Here is a 16,400-nt window from a genome sequence, read left to right on the forward strand (position 1 = left end):
TGAAACTTCAATTAAGAAGGAACTTATCAAAGAAAACAATTGTTGTTGTTGTGGTCTTCTGTCCAGAGACTGGTTTGTGCAGCTCTCCATGATACTCCATCCTTTGCAAGCTTCTTCATCTCCCAGTACCTACTGCAACCTACATCCTTAGTGTATTCATCTCTTGGTATTCCTCTACGATTTTTACTCTCCACGCTGCCCTCCAATACTAAACTGATGATCCCTTGATGCCCCAGAACATATCCTACCAACCGATCTCTTCTTCTAGTCAAGCTGTAACGCCAATTTCTCCTCTCGCCAATTCTATTCAATACCTGCTCATTAGTTTTTGATCTACCCATCTAATCTTCAGCATTCTTCTGTAGCACCACATTTCGAAAGCTTCTATTCTCTTCTTGTCTAAGCTATTTATCGTCTACGTTTCACTTCCATACAAGGCTACACTCCATACAAATACTTTCAGAAACGACTTCCAGACACTTAAATCTATACTCGATGTTAACACATTTCTCTTCTTCAGAAACGCCTTCCTTGCCATTGCCAGTCTACATTTTATATTCTCTCTACTTCGACTATCATCAGTTATTTTGCTCCCCAAATAGCAAAACTCCTTTACTACTTTAAGTGTCTCATTTCCTAATCTAATTTCTCCGTATCACCCGATTTAATTCGACTACATTCCATTATCCGACTTTTGCTTCTGTTGATGTTCATCTTACATCCTTCTTTCAAGACTGTCCACTCCATTCAACTACTCTTCCAGGTCCTTTGTTGTCTCTGACAGAATTACAATGTCATCGGCGAACCTCAAAGTTTTTATTTTTTCTCCTTGGATTTTAATTCCTTCTCCGAACTTTTCTTTTGTTTCGTTAACTGCTTTCTCAATATACAGATTGAATAACATTGGGGAGAGGCTAAAACCCTGTCCCACTCCCTTCTCAACCATTGCTTCCCTTTCGTGCCCTTCGACTCTTATAACTGCCATCTGTTTTCTGTACAAATTGTAAATAGCCTTTCGCTCCCTGTATTTTACCCCTACCGTCGTCAGAATTTGAAAGAGAGTATTTCAGTCAATGTTGTCAAAAGCTTTCTCTAAGTCTACAAATGCTAGAAACGTAGGTTTGCCTTTTCTTAATCTATCTTCTAAGATAAGTCGTAAGGTCAGTATTGCCTATCGTGTTCCAACGTTTCTACGGAATCCAAACTGACCTTCCCCGAGGTCGGCTCCTGTCAGTTTTCGTCTGTAAGGAATTTGCGTTAGTATTTTGCAGCTGTGACTTATTAAACTGATAGTTGGTAATTTTCACATCTGTCAACACCTGCTTTCTTTGGGATTGGAATTATTATATTCTTCTTGAAGTCTGAGAGTATTTCGCCTGTCTCATACATCTTGCTCGCTAGATGGTAGAGTTTTGTCAGGGCTGGCTTTCCCAAAGCCGTCAGTAGTTGTAATGGAATGTTGTCAACTCCTGGGATCTTGTTTCGACTTAGGTCTTTCAGTGCTCTGTCAAACTCTTCACTTAGTATGATATCTCTCATTTCATCTTCATCTATATCTTCTTCCATTTCCATGATATTGTCCTCAAGAACATTGCCCTTGTGTAGACCGTCTATATACTCCTCCCACCTTTCTGCTTTCCCTTCTTTGATTAGAACTGGATTTCCATCTGAGCTCTTGATATTCATACAAGTGGTTCTATTATCTCCAAAGGTCTCTCTAATTTTTCTGTAGGCAGTATCTTTGTTATCCCTAGCGATATATGCCTAGACATTCTTACATATGTCGTCTAGCCATCCCTACTTAGCCATTTTTAACTTCCTGTCTATCTCGCATTGGAGACATTTGTAATCCTTTCGCATGCTTCATTTACTGTATTTTTGTATTTTCTCTTTTCATCAGTTAAATTCAATATATCTTCTGTTACCCAAGGATTTCTACCAGCCCTCGTCTTTTTACCTACTTGATCCTCTGCTCCCTTCACTATTTAATTACTCAAAGCTACCCGTTCTTATTCTACTGTATTTATTTCGCCCATTCCTGTCAATTTCTCCCTTATGCTCTCCCTGAAACTCTGTACAACCTCTGGTTCTTTCATCTTATCCAGATCCCATCTCCTTAAATTCCCACCTTTTTGCAATTTCTTCAGTTTTAATCTACAGTTTATAACCAACAGATTGTGGTTGGAGTCTGCATCTGCCCCTGGAAATGTCTTACAATTTAAAATCTGGTTCCTAAATCTCTGTCTTACCATTATGTAATTTATCTGATACCTTTTAGTATCTTCAGGCCTCTTCCATGTATACAACCTTCTTTCATGGTTCTTGAACAAAGTGTTAGCTATGATTTGGTTATGGTCTGTGCAAATTTCTAACAGGCGGCTTCCTCTTTCATTTCTCCCCCCCCCCCCCACCCCCCACCCCCAGCCCCAAATCCATATTCACCTACTACATTTCCTTCTCTTCCTTTTCATACTTTCGAATTGCAGTCCCCCATGACTATTAAGTTTTCGTGTTCCTTAACTATCTGAATAATTTATCTTATCACATCATATATTTCTTCAATTTCTTCAGCAACTGCGGAGCTAGATGGCATATAAACTTGTTCTACTGTGGTAGGAGTGGGTTTCGTATCTATCTTGGCCACAATAATGTGTTCACTATGCTGGTTGTAGTAGCTTACCCGCATTCTTATTTTTATTCATTATTAAACCTACTACTGCATTACCCCTATTTAATTTTGTATTTATAACCCTGTATTCACCTGACCAGGAGTCTTGTTCCTCATGCCACCGAACTTCACTAATTCCCACTGTATCTAACTTTAACCTATCCAATTCCCTTTTTAAATTTTCTAACCTACCTGCCGATTAAGGGATCTGATATTCCACGCTCCGATCCGTAGAACGCCAGTTTTCTTTCTCCCGATAACACCGCCCTCCTGAGTAGTCCCCGCCCGGAGATCCGAATGGGGGACTATTTTACCCAAGAAAACGAACATCATCATTTAACAATACAGTAGACTCTACGATGAAAATTCATTTAATCTAATAACTTCCATGGTACAGTAACTTAAGTAAGAAGGTCAATCAATCGAATTAATTATCAAAAATTCTACTGTGACGCGAGTGAAGTGGACCCACAATACAAGTCCGCAATAATAAAATCAAACTCTTTACCTCATCAAATAATATCTTGTCCTTCATTTTGAAACTTTTTTATGTTCGTATGCTACCCAACCATTGTTCTGAGTCATCATTCCTCCTCGTAATAAATCTGCAACTCACATAGTTCCAAAAGCGCGTCCATGCATTACACTGCACACTCTACAAACCCCCGCCCGCTGCAGACCACAGCTTTCCTCTATTGACTGTCAAACTTTATACGACTCCACAGTGCTATCATAGTAGAAACACATTCTGTTGCCTAACAACTGTTTCTCTGACCACAATTCTCCAAATATATTGTTTTCCTTTATAAATATTAACACATACAATAACATCATCAAAATATAGGCATCTTACAACTGTGTCTTATACCGGAAAGGAACGCTATTGCGCGAGGCAGGACAGTGAGCAAACTTCAATTGAAGCTACTGTTGTGCTTCTGCGCATCTTTGGTCACGTAACGGAATTAACAAGTAAGAAGTGTGTGTGTCTACAGGAGCGATAAGAAAGTGTGCCTGTCTGTGACGCAGCATCTGGAGACGCAGGTGTATGTCGCCTTTGCGTCACAGTGGCTGCTGTTGGCCAGCCCGCGTGTGTAAAACGAGACACGAGGGGCAGACGAGGCTCGCTGGCTCCCGGCCACGCGTGAGACAACTGACCTGCCGGGCCTCCCCGCGTGACGCATGCGCAGTAGCCACACTACTTGGCACGGAATCTCAGGCGTGTCACGCGGTTCTCGCTCCCATCGCACGCGAGCGAAGTTCACACCTAACGGGCCATCGAATTTGCTCATCTTTCGCACGCCTTGCAATACGCACACTGCCGGAAAAAAATTACTACACCTGGAAAGACGACTTCGATTTTAATCTGATGACGGCCTATGCCACCTAGGGGATAATAGATGCACTGATAATACGAGGGTAATACCAGAAGTAAGGTATATTTTTTTATAAGTACATAGACCTGTTTATTTCTACAATGGCTTACATCAATTTACAGCTCAAAAAATTAGGCTATTTTTCGACATAATCACCATTTCTGTCGATGCATTTTTGTATACGCTATAATGGTCGCCTAGTCGTAGATATTGCTATAATCGCGCTATTTCACTCCCATTTACGGAGCTTGTTAGTACTTGATGTTAGGTTGGGGCCATTAAAATGATTGTGGTAATCGCTGCTGCTTGCCAGATCGCTGCTGTGTCTCGATGCTAATGCTGGCTCTAAATCTGGTTGTCTAGGGATAAAAAGATGAGGTCCCGTGTTTTTGATGTGCTTTTGATGATAAATAATGAGCGAAACCAACAAATATTTCAACTTCAAATATTTACTACTCTAGTGGCTATCTTAATTCCACTGTCCACCAAAGACAATGACACAACACAAAGTAGCACTTCTTTTACATGTTCTTTGCAATGTTTATCCACCTCAAACAATAACACACATACACTTTACCAAAGTGATATTCAGACTCCGCTCCCGACCCTTGCTGTTGCTTGTATTTATAACCTTGTCAAAGAACTACTAAAAAGAGATATAGTTCATAAGTCACATGTACATCTGTTATCGTAATTTGTGCAGAAAAGTTATTAATTTATATTGAGTGACATAATTTAACAGGTTATTAAAATGACAGACAGATTTGTTGACTTGACAGAATAATTCTTTGTTACAAAAAGGTCGTTTTTTAGAAGTTTGTCAGTTGACTTCTCTAATTTGCATAAATAAGTAAATAACATGAATTATTAAGAATTACATTGGTTTTCGTCTAAAATAGGAGTGTTTACGTGAATACTGAGTGAAAACGGTCCTAGTGAACAAATAGGTTTCACTGGGTGATTTTTATTTAAGGAGATCCAAAATACCTAAGTTGGCCACTATTTTTCGTACTTCATATTAATTATTTAAGATGAACTTAGTGTTTTTACATGATAACACTAGCTGTACCAGTGATCAAGTGATATTAACTTTTGTGTGGGTCAGTTATTCAGTATAATTTAATGGGTTGTCTGTTTGTGGAGACATGTTATGCAATCATTGTTAACATACACAGTAACTTTTCTATAATCATAAATACTCGTTAAACTGGTTGAATTTGGACGGTATCGCAAACTTCGGTAAAGTGCAGCCTTTAATAGGTTCCGTTACAACGCTGTGGCAGTTTTTGTATGCCCATGTCATACCAGCTCGCCGCCATGCTGTTCAGAAAGTTATGAACCTCTTCTTTCACCTCGTCGTCGGAGCTGAATCGCTTTCCGGCCAAATGTTCTTTTAACCTAGGGAACAAATGATAGTCACTTGGAGCCAAGTCAGGACTATAGGGTGAGTGGATGATTATGTTCCACTGAAACTGTTGCAGGACAGCAACGGTTTGCCGAGCGATGGGTGGGCGAGCATTGTCATGGAGAATGTGTACGCCCTTGTTCAACATTCCTCTTCTCCGGTTCTGAATTGCCCGTTTGAGTTTTTTTAGAGTCTCACAGTACCTGTCAGCGTTAATTGTGGTCCCAGCGGGCATAAAGTCGACCAAAAATAGCCCTTTCCGATCCCAAAAAACCATTGTCATGACTTTACCGGCTGACTGTGTTTGTTGAAATTTCCGCGGCTTTGGCGAAGAAGGGTGCCGCCACTAGAGTGATTGTTGCTTGGTCTCAGGTGTAAAGTGGTATGCCCAAGTTTCTTCACCCGTGACTATTGAGTCCAGAAGTTGTCCTGTTCGGCTGCAAGGCGGTGAAGAAATGAGCGGGTAGCATCAACTCGTTGACTCATGTGGTCCGGCCGCCCGGAGTGGCCCTGTGTTCTAGACGCTACAGTCTGGAACCGAGCGACCGCTACGGTCGCAGGTTCGAATCCTGCCTCGGGCATGGATGTGTGTGTTGTTCTTAGGTTAGTTAGGTTTAATTAGTTCTAAGTTCTAGGCGACTGATAGCCTTAGAAGTTAAGTCGCATAGTGCTCAGAGCTATTTTTTGCATGTGGTCCTCAGTCAGCATCCGTGGTAACCATCTTGCGCATACCTTCCGGTAGTTGAATGTTTCCGTTAAAATACCTTGAGCGGTGGGTGCTTCGGGAAACCTCAGGAACCAACGTGCAGGATCATTCAGGGTGATCCGCCGATCTTCACGCATGCTTTGCTCAACCTTCAACACTGTCTCCTCAGAAATTGACGGTCTCCCGCTTCTTTGTTCGTCGTAAATTCCGGTCCGACCAGGTGCGAACTCTCTACACCACTTATGAACATTTTTGATATCCTTGCACGACTCACCATATACTTCCGTCAATTGACGATCAATTTTAATCGGCGCAGTGCCCTTTGCGTTCAAAAACCGAATAACTTCGCGCAATTCGCACTCGGTGGTAACATCCAACGGGAGCTCCATTCTCAACGACTGCCAAGCCCAAGACAGCACCTCATCGCGGCGTGCGCATGTTTACACACAGCGCGTGAAGCTTTCTTCATAACAGAGTGACCAACTGCCACATAAACAGAGTTCTGTACTTATAAAAAAATAGGAGACCTTACTTTTGGGCTTACCCTCGTAGTTTCAACGTCATCCGTCAACAGATAGCGCCATCTCTGTCTACCTCTTAATAGGGAAAGCGCACAGCCAGATGGCTCTCAGTGTTGTGCAAACGTGACAAGAAAGCTGGCAACCACGCCACAGAGACACACTCATGCTTCCTGCAGCCAACTGATCGTGAGTGAGTCTGAAAGTGGTAAAATTGTGGCCTTCCGAGTGACGAGATATCCTTTTGGAGAACTGGCACACAAGTCGGGCGGGCTGCGTCAGTTGCGCGACGATGCTAATATCAGTGGTCACATGAACAGTCTCGCACTTGTACATGAGGTAACGGACGTCCACGCAGCACAGACCCTCGCCAGGATCGTTGTACTGTAAGGACAACATTGGCAAATACACTCCTGGAAATTGAAATAAGAACACCGTGAATTCATTGTCCCAGGAAGGGGAAACTTTATTGATACATTCCTGGGGTCAGATACATCACATGATCACACTGACAGAACCACAGGCACATAGACACAGGCAACAGAGCATGCACAATGTCGGCACTAGTACAGTGTATATCCACCTTTTGCAGCAATGCAGGCTGCTATTCTCCCATGGAGACGATCGTAGAGATGCTGGATGTAGTCCTGTGGAACGGCTTGCCATGCCATTTCCACCTGGCGCCTCAGTTTGACCAGCGTTCGTGCTGGACGTGCAGACCGCGTGAGACGACGCTTCATCCAGTCCCAAACTTGCTCAATGGGGGACAGATCCGGAGATCTTGCTGGCCAGGGTAGTTGACTTACACCTTCTAGAGCACGTTGGGTGGCACGGGATACATGCGGACGTGCATTGTCCTGTTGGAACAGCAAGTTCCCTTGCCGGTCTAGGAATGGTAGAACGATGGGTTCGATGACGGTTTGGATGTACCGTGCACTATTCAGTGTCCCCTCGACGATCACCAGAGGTGTACGGCCAGTGTAGGAGATCGCTCCCCACACCATGATGCCGGGTGTTGGCCCTGTGTGCCTCGGTCGTATGCAGTCCTGATTGTGGCGCTCACCTGCAAGGCGCCAAACACGCATACGACCATCACTGGCACCAAGGCAGAAGCGACTCTCAACGCTGAAGACGACACGTCTCCATTCGTCCCTCCAAACACGCCTGTCGTGACACCACTGGAGGCGGGCTGCACGATGTTGGAGCGTGAGCGGAAGACGGCCTAACGGTGTGCGGGACCGTAGCCCAGCTTCATGGAGACGGTTGCGAATGGTCCTCGCCGATACCCTAGGAGCAACAGTGTCCCTAATTTGCTGGGACGTGGCGGAGCGGTCCCCTACGGCACTGTGTAGGATCCTACGGTCTTGGCGTGCATCCGTGCGTCGCTGCGGTCCGGTCCCAGGTCGACGGGCACGTGCACCTTCCGCCGACCACTGGCGACAACATCGATGTACTGTGGAGACCTGACGCCCCACGTGTTGAGCAATTCGGCGGTACGTCCACCCGGCCTCCCGCATGCCCACTATACGCCCTCGCTCAAAGTCCGTCAACTGCACATACGGTTCACGTCCACGCTGTCGCGGCATGCTACCAGTGTTAAAGAGTGCGATGGAGCTGCGTATGCCACGGCAAAGTGGCTGAAAGTGACTGCGGCGGTGCACAAATGCTGCGCAGCTAGCGCCATTCGACGGCCTACACCGCGGTTCCTGGTGTGTCCGCTGTGCCGTGCGTGTGATCATTGCTTGTACAGCCCTCTCGCAGTGTCCGGAGCAAGTATGGTGGGTCTGACACACCGGTGTCAATGTGTTCTTTCTTCCATTTCCAGGAGTGTAGCTCAGTGGCACTACTGGCACGCACACCCTAGCCGATCTTGCACTCACGCCACTGCTTCGACGTGCAAGACTCGAGTGGTGCCATCAGAGGATTACCTGGAAGATTGAATGGCGCGCCGCGGTCTTCAGTGATGAAAGCAGATTCTGTTTGCAATCAAGTGATGGTCGTTTGCGCCTACGATGTAGACCTGTTGAGCACTGTCGCGTAGAGTGCATTCGTCCAAGAAACACTGGTCCCACCCCACGTCCCTATTGTCTGGGGTGCGATGAGACACAGCTTGCGAGGTGCCGGGGCTAGCAGTGTATCTAACACTAAATTCTTCATAAGGAAATGATGCTCTAAGCCCCCCTTTTCTAACTCCTACTTTTGCTGTTGCACACGGATTAAAAAGAAACGCGAACTGACTCTAATCCACCCTGCAAGTGGAGTAGAAAAAGAGTTTGTCACCTGCAATAATTTAATTTGATAAATAAGTTTCATTAACGTGGTGGGAAATGAAAGGGTTGCTCTGCCGATCTACAGAATGAAAGTTCTGTCCAAAATAACAATTTGATTTATTATGACTAAACTCAAAATAATAAACACAGCACATGAAACATTTACAATACGTCAAATTGGATACTCAAATAAATGCTGTGAAGGTGAAGTTGTCCGTAAACTAGCTTGTGAGTTTTATGACCAAGTGGTATGTGGAGCCAATTTCTTGCAACTCAAATCTTAAGGGAAACACCCAGCCAACCCAACATTAATTGCTGTTACAGTAGTGAGAACTCAGACAATGAACACCTAAGACAGAACCACGTAGGAAAAGATGGGAACAGCCGTGCTCTGCTGAGCTCTGATTATCACCGAGCAAAATTCCCTACTCTGCCGGTGCTACGGACATACATTACCAAGCTGTCTTCTTAACTGCAAGGACACGATCTGGCGTACCAGAAGCGATGGCTGGTTGCTTTGACATCCTGTCGTGGTGATGATAATATCACGAGTATAGTCCGAAACAAATTATCCTGGTCTGGTTGTTCCAGACTAAAGATTTCCTATCAATACAAATACGCCTCTGAGGGAGACAAAGAAGGCCCGCCACACAATCACTTATGGTACAGTGATTGAGTGTAACAAGCGAAGTCACACAGTAATTCCGATACAGTCAACTTTACTGCCCAAGACAGACAACATAGGACCGAGCGAGGTGGCGCAGTGGTTAGACACTGGACTCGCATTCGGGAGGACGACGGTTCAATCCCGTGTCCGGCCATCCTGATTTAGGTTTTCCGTGATTTCCCTAAATCGCTCCAGGCAAATGCCGGGATGGTTCCTTTCAAAGGGCATGGCCGACTTCCTTCCCCGTCCTTCCCTAGTCCGATGAGACCGATGACCTCGCTGTCTGGTCTCCTTTCCCAAAACAACCAACCAACCAGAACAACGTAGGCCGCTTGTACACAGAACGCTCAATTGCCAACTGTACTTGGAAAGTTACGTTGAAGTCGAAACTTCAGCAACTTCCTTAAACAGTTACAATCAAATAAAAGTATATTATACAGCCATAGGAAGGCAGGCTGTCCAGAGCAGCGAGAGCGCAGTCTTGTAACCTACTCCGACCGAAAGGCGAGAGCCGACGCTCACAAGAGAACCCGTACAAACCGAACACAGAACATTCCCGCCCCCGTGACAGTGGCCGTGGTTAAACGTTCCAATCGTCAACACGAAAACCGGCGGAAAGTTCCACTATATTGCTGACGCAGTACTATTCCACCAATGGAGATACTTGCCGCCAATTTCTGCGCCGATTTTGCTACGTCACGGAGCTATCCCGTGAGCAAGCCAATCACAGTTACGATTTTGCAGAAAACGCGGGAATTTTCCCGCCAAGACTGCCTGGGAACACAAGTCTTTCCCACGCCTCGCTGGTAGCCCGCCAGAAATGGTTTTCACTAAGTTTCTGCGAAGTTACTGATCTCTAGCCCAGCCTCTCTGTCAGGCCCCTGTGGGCGTGTCTCCGCCGCTCTTATGACAATGTCGGCGTCTGGAAAGCATTCACTCGACTCCCTCACAACCGTCGGCTTAACCCTTTCAAGATCAGCAGAGCCCGCCTGTCACCGGACCACCCGGGTGACAGCAGACGCTGCGTGGGAAGTCCACGTGTGAAGGAATAGCGACTTTTCACCGCATGCTATTAGAGAGGAAGATCGAATTACTGAGAGTATTGACAGAAATATGAGAGGGGGCTCATGCCACCTCTCAAGCTTTCACCATTAGTGTTTGGGAGAGGACGCTAACCAGCACTTGGTATGTGCAGAATGTTGTCAGAACCGTTATTTTGCTGTTGTTTGCAACAGGAAGGTGATGTGTTGTTCCTACAGGACAATGCTCCCCCACACACCTCCCGGGAAAGTTCATGTGTTCTGTAAGATGTGCAGAAACTTCCCTGGCCAGCACGACCTCTGGATTTGTCTCCAATCGAGCACATGTGTGCTGTGATGGCACGTGAAGTGACTCCTGCAATCCGTCAACCAATAACTATTACAAAACTACGTAAACAGGTCAAGCAGGCTTGCATTAACGTATCCCAGGACCGTATTCGACGTCTACATGATCGAATGGATGCCAGAGTCAGTGCCTGAATTGCCGACCATGGAGGCTACACCAAATACTATCATGGATGCTTCAACACAGGTCGGTACTTGGTACCTTAGAACCGCCTGTCCGTTGATCTGTAAATGTTATCAGTTCATGACTTGGTACCTTAGAACCGCCTGTCCGTTGATCTGTAAATGTTATCAGTTCATGTACTCCATATGCAATGTTGCAACAATAAATCTTGAGTGAATTTGAAACTTCTAAAGGGTGTACTATTTATTTCCAGCAGTGTACTTGCGCTATCTCATAAAAGTCTCTGGACACGCCTAGGTAATGTAGAGCTGACCATCAGATGTCACGAGAGGCAAACCTGCTATTATCAAGGGATGCAGGGGGTATTGTAGAGAAGCAAAATCACCTGAATGGGTCGTTCAGGAGGTTTTAGTGACTTAGATTCATTGGATTTCGTGTGAGTAACAAATCCATCAGGGACATTTCAACTCCACTACAGCTGCCCAAGTCGGTCATTGGTGATAGCTTGTGAAGTGGAAACGCGAAGGAACAGGCACAGCTTAAGAGACCAGGTGTGAATCATGTAGTGACAAAGAGGGAATGTCGATCATTGCGAAGGTTGTCTGTACAAAATCGCAAGAAAGCGGCAGGTACACTTAGCGAACTTCAGTTGTCGACAAGTGGGCCTTAAACTGTAAATCTTATCAGCACTGCTGCTCTGCAAACCATGTGTATTTTTTTGAAAAAAATCGTATGCAATAATTGAGTTTTGATAGCAGTGCCACATTTGTTTTGTACTCCAAATTGTTATGTATTTTCATAAATAACTGTTGTTGTAGTACAAAACCGAAATTTTGTTTACAATCAGAGACTTGTAAGTATACTAGCTTGTACATATTACAATAAGTAACCTGAACTTGTGACAATGAATACAGGCTGAAACAATTAATAAAATTTGTATCAAGGCCGAGATTCGAGCCCGTGACACCTGGTCACTAGGCAGATGCATTAAGCACTTCACGGTCCTGGCACTGCAAAAAACACAGCTGCATGGGTTATGCTAGTATGTCTCCCATGCTAATACAAATTGAGTCCCACCTCGGCCCATCTTCATGCTCCCCCTCTTAACTCTTATCAGTATTACAGCAGCTCCCCAACATTGGAATAACACAGTTTGTGTGAGCGTGTGCGTGAGTGCGTGTGTGTTTGTGTAGGTGTGTGTGCGCACGCGCGCGCGCGCGCGTTTGAGTGAGCCGGCCGATGTGGTCGAGCGGTTCTAGGCGCTTCGGTCCGGAACCGCGCTGCTGCTACAGTCGCAGGTTCGAATCCTTCCCTCGGGCATGGATGTGTGTGATGTCCTTAGGTTAGTGAGGTTTAAGTAGTTCTAAGTCTAGGGGACTGGTGACCTCAAGGGTCCCATGGTGCTTGGAGACATTTGAACCATTTTGAGCGTTTGTGTGTATGTATGTTTGTACGTCTGTATTTATGTGTATGTGTGTGCACTTACATAATTTTTGAAAGAAAAAAACCAGATCATTTGGATACTTTTGAACATGATAGGCTATAAATTGATTAGCGGTTTCGTTTTACTGTCCCCCTCGGTAAAATATTGCACTGTGATTAGCTGTTTTGTTTTAAATAATGCTATTTTTTTGAAATTAGCCATCAGCACATTGTTGCAATTTTTAAAATTTACTGCCATTGCCATCTTGGATTTTTAAATTTCTTACCACTGTGACCTTGATAATGCTATGCATTTGCCTCTGGCATGTAGCTAACCTACACTAGTACTTGCACTTTTCAGGGTCTTTTAAGGGCACCTATACCCCTACCTATAATAGCCACAGAGAGTTGAACAAACACTGCAAACAGTAATTCAGGTGAAGAAAGAGAGCGCTGGGATCTCGATGCTTCATGTACTGGTTGCACACGTTCATATACAAACTGCAGCACTTCCTTTGGCAGACAAAAAATGTTACAAAATGCGCCAGAAACGAATGTAGTGGCCATAGGACATCCTATGCAGTCACTCTTCCTTTTCTGTCCATTTCTGTTATATCAGATCCACAGTCAGATGGATCGGTAGAATCTTCAACCACTCTTTGTACTGATGTAAAACGATCAACATCAATGAAATTACAATAAGATCTATACCAATACTTTGCAACCCAAGCACCTTACCTAGGGCAGGAGGCGGTACCTCAAACTTTTCCTCTCTTCCCTGTTCTATTTGAGAGTGGCCTTTAAGGAGATTGACTGTCGATAAACGTCTATATGAGCTCTAATTCCTTTGATTTTCGCTACAAGTAATGCTTTGCCTGACTTTAAGATGTGTCAATTTATTGAAGAATTTAACAAAAAATTAATAGGGATTAAATGACAATTTTGCATAAAATTTGGTTAGTTATATTGAAGCAAGTAGTACTTACCATGATGAAAGAGGGTTCGTTGACGTAGTGATACTTGAAAAATCTCCAGGAAGAAGGGAAGTGATGAGGGGTTCCTAATGGTCCTGAGACGGCTGCTGCTCAGCTTTCATGTTGAGGATCTGTGAAGGACATTAACGTTGGGAATTGAGATGTGGGCCAAGCTCTGATTTGAAGATATGGATAAGGAACAGATCAGTGTGAGGGACAGTATTTGGGTGTAGTGGCGCTACTGGATTCAAGGATCGGTAGCTGGTAATTTTGACGATTTTCATAATCAAGGGAAACGCTGGTCTCAACGTCCATCAACTACCATAAACTATAAACTTTGCCGTAGGATTTGACAATATAACATAGCTTTGTTTTAGTGTGGTACAGGGTAATATTTATGTCTTATTCTCTTTCCAGAGACCGCAGGTCTTATCTGTGAGCAGCAATGGCTACGCAACGGAGGCGACATTTGACACGAAGGTACGTTCCACACACAACAAATAACGAACTTACTGCTCTTAGAACTTTTCCAATACTGGAGCATGTCGACTGGAAATCATTTAATTTTATGTGCTACACTTATTTTCGAAATCGAACTGCATCAAACGATAACTCGCGGGACAAAATGGCTACTTTACTTAAGTGTGCTCATATTTGTAATTTGTATAGATACGTTAATTTAAAACTGCTATGATGATAGATCATTATATGTTAAATAGCCATTAATAATTTAGATCCTTTTGCTAGTGCGAAAGACACGCTTTGTATGTCTAGTAATTTATCTGTAAAGAACTGCCTCTGCATGAGTCCTACAATCTTTGACACAGTTTTTGTGACAGAAGGACGTATGCCACTTCGGTCATACTCTATACTTCCCCCCCGTTAACATATTACCTTACGTGTGGGTTGGATGTTTTCCTGTAATCTGTGGTTTTGATGCAGGGGTTCTTTAGCATTGGTCTAGATCAATAGTCTCCAAACTTGCGAAACTTGAGAGCTACCATATCGGTTTTAAATCCTAATATTAACTATCAAAACATACTAGGACAGAAATAATAACTTTTTAAAAATCTTGCATTTGTTTTTCGTCTATATTCTTACATTTGTAACAAATATGAAATGAATGTTTATTAAAGAGTACGGCATAAGAAAAAATAAACTGAATTTCAATTGCACATAAGAAAGTAACTGAAGTGTAGTTAGTAATAAATTGCAAATGTAAGAACAGATTTTTATCATACATTACCTTCAGTGAGAAGGATGGCATTCTTTTTTGTGATCAACAAGTTTATTTAATGTTGGGGCAGTAGGTACTGGGTGCGCGGGAGAAACAAGCAACTGTCGCGAGCGCGATCTGAGCTCAACGGGGCCAACCTGAGCGTTACCGCGATCTACCAAAAATGTCCCCACGATTTACTAGGAGATCGTGATCGACGATTTGGTGATCACTTGTGTAAATACAAGTTGTCTTGCTCTGACACACGTCCATTAACTGATGTTTTGTATGTATAGTTGATATGACGTATGTCGTATAGATATATGACGGTTATATTTGTATGTGAACACTAGGTCTAATTATGGTCTTCTTTACTTTATGTATCTACGTGAGGAACGGCCTGTCGTCTGATCGAAAGTGGTTGTTTGTAATAGAGTGATGTACATCTCTTATCATAATCATGACTTTTCGGAAGCATTTCGATGCTTTATCTCTTGGGAAGTCATCCTACAACTGCATGCGAAACAGTACTAAAATTACTACGCACCACTTGTCTAAGATGTGTGATTTGTTTAACCCATTATATTTCGGGCTACATTCTCTCATTATCAAGCTATATAAAAGAAACAAACACAAATCATTCTTTCGAATTACAACAGACAGTAAACCTATCTACACTGTCTGTACACTAGTATCACCTACAGTAAGTTTAATCTACCATTAGGCACAGAAAAAATAAGAAGCAAGTACTAAACAAGCATTGTTAAACGTACAAGGCTTTTCCTTGTGCAATACACTATCATAAAGCTCAATTCATTAACTGAAGATAACTTCCCTCGGCTACCAAATGGTGACCTATCTTGCTACGTATATATCATAAGCCCCAACGATGCTACAGTTTGAACAATTGTGTGTCAACTCACATCAAATCCTAACGTCACAATGGCGCTACTTGCGCCGGTCTTATGCGACTGCCGCGAAATCTGAATAGCCGTCATCTTTCAGATGTAGGAACACCCCTACCAACTTTCGTTTATGTCGCACGACTCCCTGGCGTTGCGGTTTTATTTACTTATTTATTTTGTAAGTGTTTGTGTGTTAATGTGTGTAGCAATGCGAAGTAATGGTTTGTGTTTATTTGTTTTATGTAGCTTGATAATGTGATAGTATACGAGGGCTATTCGGAACGTGAGTTCCAATTGGTCACGAAATGAAACTACTATGACAGTCCGATAAAGCTTTGCACATGTACTATGTGATCAAATGTATCTGGACACCTGGTTGAAAATTACTTACAAGTTCGTGGCGGCCTCCATCGGCAATGCTGGAATTTAATATGGTGATGGCCAACTCTTAGCCTTGATTACAGCTTCCACTCTTGCAGGCATACGTTCAATCAGGTGCTGGAAGGTTTCTTGGGGAATGGCGGCCCATTCTTCTCGGATTGCTGCACTGAGAAGAGTTATCGATATTGGTCGGTGAGGCCTGGCACGAAGTTGGCGATCAAAACATCCCAAAAGTGTTTCATAGGATTCAGGTCAGGACTCTATACAGGCCCGTCCATTACAGGGATGTTATTCTACATCTACATCCATACTCCGCAAGCCACCTGACGGTGTGTGGCGGAGGGTACCCTGAGTACCTCTATCGGTTCTCCCTTCTATTCCAGTTT

General features: G+C 43.8%; 1 protein-coding gene across 2 annotated transcripts in view; it reads left to right on the top strand.

Annotated features, from left to right (window-relative positions):
* Window positions 1-16,400, top strand: part of LOC126355197 (probable pyruvate dehydrogenase E1 component subunit alpha, mitochondrial) — a 101,060-nt gene that overhangs the window by 39,217 nt on the left and 45,443 nt on the right. For both annotated transcript variants that reach the window (XM_050005425.1, XM_050005426.1), the window contains one exon: window positions 13,930-13,992. In XM_050005425.1, the coding sequence (XP_049861382.1) occupies window positions 13,930-13,992 (63 nt within the window). The remainder of the gene's footprint in view (window positions 1-13,929; window positions 13,993-16,400) is intronic.

This window comes from Schistocerca gregaria, chromosome 3 (assembly GCF_023897955.1).
Source record: "Schistocerca gregaria isolate iqSchGreg1 chromosome 3, iqSchGreg1.2, whole genome shotgun sequence".
NCBI classification, from domain to species: Eukaryota; Metazoa; Arthropoda; class Insecta; order Orthoptera; family Acrididae; genus Schistocerca; species Schistocerca gregaria.